Source organism: Phytophthora parasitica (genome assembly GCF_000247585.1).
Source record: "Phytophthora parasitica INRA-310 unplaced genomic scaffold supercont2.135, whole genome shotgun sequence".
In the NCBI taxonomy this organism is placed as follows: domain Eukaryota; phylum Oomycota; class Peronosporomycetes; order Peronosporales; family Peronosporaceae; genus Phytophthora; species Phytophthora nicotianae.
In genome coordinates this window covers 52028-57598 of record NW_008649121.1, presented here as the reverse complement: position 1 = coordinate 57598, position 5571 = coordinate 52028, and the positions used below count along the sequence as shown (strand labels likewise).

The 5571-nt window shown below is 45.8% G+C and overlaps 4 protein-coding genes across 4 annotated transcripts; 1 reads left to right on the top strand and 3 right to left on the bottom strand.

Moving 5' to 3' along the window:
• Positions 1-237: 237 nt before the first annotated feature.
• PPTG_19637 (hypothetical protein) lies at positions 238-810 on the bottom strand (the record flags this gene model as incomplete). Its single annotated transcript, XM_008918058.1, has 1 exon — positions 238-810. One exon carries the CDS (start codon positions 808-810, stop codon positions 238-240), a length of 573 nt encoding a protein of 190 aa, XP_008916306.1.
• Positions 811-1927: 1117 nt separating this feature from the next.
• On the top strand, positions 1928-2209 carry PPTG_24629 (hypothetical protein; the record flags this gene model as incomplete). Its single annotated transcript, XM_008918057.1, has 1 exon — positions 1928-2209. The coding sequence occupies one exon, from the start codon at positions 1928-1930 to the stop codon at positions 2207-2209; it is 282 nt and encodes a 93-aa protein (XP_008916305.1).
• Positions 2210-3317: 1108 nt separating this feature from the next.
• On the bottom strand, positions 3318-3890 carry PPTG_19636 (hypothetical protein; the record flags this gene model as incomplete). The annotated part of the gene is made up of 1 exon (XM_008918056.1): positions 3318-3890. One exon carries the CDS (start codon positions 3888-3890, stop codon positions 3318-3320), a length of 573 nt encoding a protein of 190 aa, XP_008916304.1.
• Positions 3891-5158: 1268 nt separating this feature from the next.
• Positions 5159-5440, bottom strand: PPTG_24628 (hypothetical protein; the record flags this gene model as incomplete). The annotated part of the gene is made up of 1 exon (XM_008918055.1): positions 5159-5440. The coding sequence occupies one exon, from the start codon at positions 5438-5440 to the stop codon at positions 5159-5161; it is 282 nt and encodes a 93-aa protein (XP_008916303.1).
• Positions 5441-5571: the final 131 nt, after the last annotated feature.

The following is a 5571-nucleotide window of genomic DNA, read 5'->3' as shown; positions in this document are numbered from 1 at the left end:
ATCACGAACTCGTTTCAATAGTACGCCACTGAGCTTATGACGGGAAGGAGGTTTCATGACGAATCTGATCACGAACTCGTTTCAATAGTACGCCAATGAGCTTATGACGGGAAGGAGGTTTCATGTCAGGAGCCACCATAGCTAGAAACTCTCGAAAAATGGGCGCATCGGCAAGCATAAATGGCAGCGCACAAACATAAAATACACGAGCCAGCGCCATTTCAAAAGCGTCTTGAGTCAGTTGGTTTGGTACGGTCGACTGTTCAGCTTCAGCTCCTGACGTTTGGGACGGGGTTGCATTGCAGATGTCGCTGGCCGTAATGAGACCACCACATGAGCAGGAACATTACGGCGCTGTTTACCCTTTATGAGGTGGTTTAGTAGGTTACCACTGGGCTTGCCATTTTTCTTTAGGATACCACAGTATTTGCAGCGTCCGTGCTTCTTTCCGTTTTCACGCTCCACATCGTAGTGCTGCCAAATCTCGTCCCATGGACGTCCAGTTTTCACCGGGGACGGCTGAGATCGCCTGACCAGGGCCAGAGAGCGCGGGGGTCGTGAAGGTGTCGACGATGGAGGCTGAGGTGAAAATTCCACCCTCCTCGTTGCTTCAGACGGTCGTGTAGAAGGTTGAGAAGTGCTGGTGTACGACATACCTGCTCGATATGGACTGTAGCGTGGTGAACGCCTTAATGCCGTCCCAGAGGGTGGTCCGCGGGCGCTTGTTTCCGACCGTGGAGTAGCTTGTGGTGATGCTGAAAGCTGTGCCCCAAATAGTGACGCGTCACGAGGGCAGTCTGCCGGTGCCATGGCGGCACTATAGTGTGAGAAGTGTAAGATTGCGAAAGATCGCCACAAGCACTGGCTTTTAGACACTTTTAGACATTTCAGACACTTCAAAAAGTGTTTAAAACATTTTAGATTGTTTTGGATGTTCTTTACTCTCCAATCCAAAACCATCTCTAACTGTAACAGATGATCCCCTCGGTATTGATATCCCGAAAAGTGATTCCCTCCAGATTAGAAAACTCTGATAAACCGGCGCCATCCTCTAAATATTGAATAATGCTACGAATATTGCTATTAGAGATGTTTAACTATTGGCTTCATCATTTGTGTTCAGGGCGATTTTTATGGCATCTGCTTCGCCTTCTAAACAAAAAGCTTTCTGCATGATATCAAGACCAATTTGCATTCGTGGTGACACTGGCATTTCGTCAGTTTGATATGGATAGCTTCGCCAGTAGCACAGACACCCTGATCTTGATATCAGCAGACCCAACTTGAGAGCGCTGAGCTGACTTTGAAATCCACATGTAGCGACATGTGCAGCCAGAAGAACCTTAATACGAATGGTGCCGAGCTGAGATGCTTTCCGTAAAGGTTCACAATTTTCTAATAAAAAGATGCAGCCAGCCACTGGCAAGTGTCTGCAATCCACGCGTACCATTTAATTTCTCGGTTTTAAACCTTGATCGAACTAGCTTCGCCGGCCACCTGTCATCGAACTGCTATCACACCGTGTATCTTTTAACGCAATAACTAACTCCTAATAGTGATAGTATCAATACAGAGGGGGTCATCTGCCCATGAACTTCGTTGTAGTCAACGTTCCTTAAAGTGAGAAATGTCTCCTCCCCGCCTGGTCGAATATCCGTCTGTCCACAAAGACAAGGCAATACGATGCTACAGATCAATATGTCCTAGGTGAACATTTGGGAGGTGGATCGATTATCACAGAATATTTTATTTGGATACCAACTCCTGAGGTATCAGATAGAAAAGGGTATTTATCAATAGAGGCTATTGCTACATGTACATGTGTTAGGTCAGAATCAGCGATTGCGTGCTCTCGATCCCTCGTTTGCCTTCATTTTCAGTTTTCTCTCCTGCGCTGCACTACTGTTCACAACGTCAAAGGAATTCGATGCGCTTCACTTTCGTGCTTCTAGCCGTTGTAGCCTCTCTGCTTTCAAGTACCGGGTGTGCTAAGAGCCTGCGTCAAGATTCCCCCGACAAGATCGAGGAATCGGCGAAAAATGAAGAAAGATGGTTCAAGTTGGGAGGCAAGGTTACCGCCGAAGCGGCACCGATCAAGTCATCGAAGTGGAATGATGCTTTCGCCAAGGTGCTTAAATTCATTCTTCCGCATCCAGAAGGCAGATTGGTGTACAAGGGAAACGGCCAGTGGAGATTCAAACCTAATTAAAACGGAGGCGTGCACAGTTGACGAATTTGAAGAAGAAAATTCTCAGCTAATGCAGACTTTAGTGAAGATGTGACCCCTAGAGTAGCGATGTAGGTATGCGTAGTGATTCCGCAATGATGATAATCCACATGTCAGCTTGTACGTTTTAGCGAGTCGAATGAGTTGGCTAGTTAGCTCCAGGATTCTGCACATGTACGTACGAATGTCTACTAATATCAGAAAAAGACTACCGTAATTGCATACTTCTACAAGTTTCAGCTATTATACAAGCTGACTGTGTGTAGATACTACGTAGTACTGGATGTTCGTATTGCACACGCATCATGACATCGATGGTAACGGGATGTTGGATTTCGTGGAGGTCAATAATTGACGTGTTGCTGAGACTATATTCGAGGAGTTTTATTATAGCTGTTTCTGTCTAATCCAGTAGAATATAAACTTGCACCCATGATAAATGATCGACTTGCATCGGTATTAGCTCAGCATCATTCTTACAACGTGAAGTTAAGTCGGTGCAACTGCAAGCGGACACTGTGAGTCTACGTGCATCTGTAACCTACGCTACTGGTGCGTCAGTTTGGTTTAGACGAACACAAAGAAACAGAAAACACACACACATTGAGTGCATAAGTATCTCCTATAAATCCATGATTCGTCGCTAAATTCACTGAGAATGGGAAACATGGGTTCTATATTATATTCATTTGACGGTTTCTGTAAGAAAATCTACAAAATTGAAAAGGCTCTCCCTACGTTCACCAGTTCTTGGGTAGAAAACAGCCACTTGCTTCAAGGAATCGGGCACATGGCAATACCGGTTCCATCGGTATTTATAAAAAAAAATCTCTACGCTTGATGTGTACCACACATCTCCAGGACTTAGCACCGCAATCTACATGTGTCTATGCTGGCGAGATTTGCTCTCGCATTCTCATGAGTGGGCAGGAGATAGCAATACACAGTCTGATACAGTATATGTAATTGTGTATAGGGGTACTATTAGCTGGTCTCGTTAGCTCGTAGAAATGTCCATAAAGACTGACTGGAACATGTTGTATCTGCATTCATCTAGGTCCGTAGCCGAAATTGTTTTGGGGGTTAAGTCCTAAATATTCTCTTCAGCCTTGGTGGTCGCAGCGACGTTAAGAAACGTCTCAAACCACTTGACGATTAGTACTCCGCAATTATATCCGTCCTTCTGATGCCATGCGGATGAACGTCGAATGGTCAGCGTCCATATATTTTCAATCAACAGTACCAGTTTTCTCAGCACAATGTTTTCGACTTTATCAAGAAAATCGTATCTGTCTTTGGGGTCGTAAATCCAGATAATCTTGCTGCCGAAGTCGATAATTGCCCCGCACCAATGCTGAATATCGACGTTGATATATATTGCAACCAGGATGACGCGGGAAGCGACTACTTTGCTCAGCACGCATACCTTGGTATCGAGCATCCGCGCACAGTCAAGTTCGTGTTCGAAGCCTAGAAATACAGGATCGACCACGGGTATGTCTGTAATTCGTCCGCCATCGCGTGCGCGCATCGACACATCCACCAATTTTAGCGCTGCTACGAAAACGGATCCATCGCATAGCCACATTTCTCCTGCAAATTTTGTCAAGTCATCAAACTGTACGATAGTTTCTCCGACCTTGGCTTTAAATGCTGGGAACATGTCATCGTAGCCACACGGCTAGCAATTGCACGGCGCGTTTCTGTGTCAGGTTTTGTTCCAAGCCATTTCATCAACGATTGAGTGGCCGAAATTTTCTTCTTGGCACAATGCCATTCCTACATGGTGTCGATGTCGGTGAGAGAAAATGTACGAACACCTAAGATTGATATGATGATGTTGTCATACGGTGGTGTGTGTCCTGACTTGCTCTGTTCACGAGCGATAGCGTTCATTCCGGCTGTTCGCGACTTTTGCACGAGAGCTTCCGGGAGAACGAACCTGATTCTTGCTTCGACAGTTTTCGCAGTTCCTGGTGCAATAGCATGTTCTTTTGGTCGCGTAAATACAGCGTTTTCGTGCTGTAGTCGAATCGCATTGAAGACAGGCCCAACTTGTTTCAGCGACAGGTGTTTTTGGTTCACACAGTTCCGAAAATTAGATAGAGTAATATCACCGTGAGCATTGACTTGCTGGACAAGAGCCTTCGTCTCGTCAAATTCATTACGCCGCTTTGCCTTTTTTGTAGATTTTTTCCGTGGTCGCCCAGCCGGTTTACTCGCAGGGTTTAGCACAATGTTGACTATTTCTTAATTTGATCCACTCGCAAGATCATCCAGATTTAGAGGCGTTGTTATTCAGGGTGCAGGAGACGCAGGAATAGAAACAGGTGACGAAGTCAAATCAACAGCGGCTTTCTTTTCACTACCATGATCTTCATCGGTTGCTCGTCCATCAGTGCGCGGTACGTTTTGACTGTGCTGGTGACACGTTCACTAATGTTTGTAAGAAGTTCACCACCATCTTTATCCTGATCACTAATGCTGGTAACTGGATCACCACTGTATGTGACTGGATCGCCAAGTTCATGGACGTGATCTATATCTTCGACATCTCGGCGCTGACGTGGTGGCTTGTCATTATGACGAGCGAATCTCTCTAATCCTGCAAGGTAGTCGAGCCAAGCACGAAAATTCTTAGAACCTTTGTCCGCCACAACTTCTGCAATTCTCTTGCACACTGCAAACCCCGACCGATACTTCTCGTTTTGACCAAGAGTGCGGGTAGGAATAGCTTCAATATCTTCGACGATAATTTTCTATGTATTCTCTATCGAGACTACATCTTCTTCGTCTTCATCGGCAAGCAGCCACCGTCCAGGTATCGCCTCATACGGAATTATGGAACGCATGTTCGCATTGAGTCGCAGATAAAGTATATGTCGACAAGGAAGCAACATGGTCTGGTTAAACGCGCAGCTGCACGTGTGTTCAGTCAAATTCACAGCATATTGGCCACCCGATTTGGCACTGGCTAGAGTAAAAAAACGCTGGAGTATTTTCAACTGTCGTTGTATCATACGTCTCTTGGCCGCTAACAAGATACTGATCTCCAACCAGATTGCATGCGTGATGAGTTGCCAGTTTTGCCAACATACTCATACCTTCATCATAGTTTTGGTTGTAGCGGAAGCCCACGCGCTTCACCTTGGCAGTGTACTGTTCTTCGGCGGACTGTTGCAAGAACAGGATATGATCAATGCACACATCCATGGCGATGTGACGATGTAGCGCGCCCTTGGCAGCAACCTAACTAGCTTCCAGACGATTATTCGTGTTGTTGGCAAGATGCGGAATGTTTCCGCGCTTGAAAGTACACGACAGATCCTTACAGTTGAGCCAAT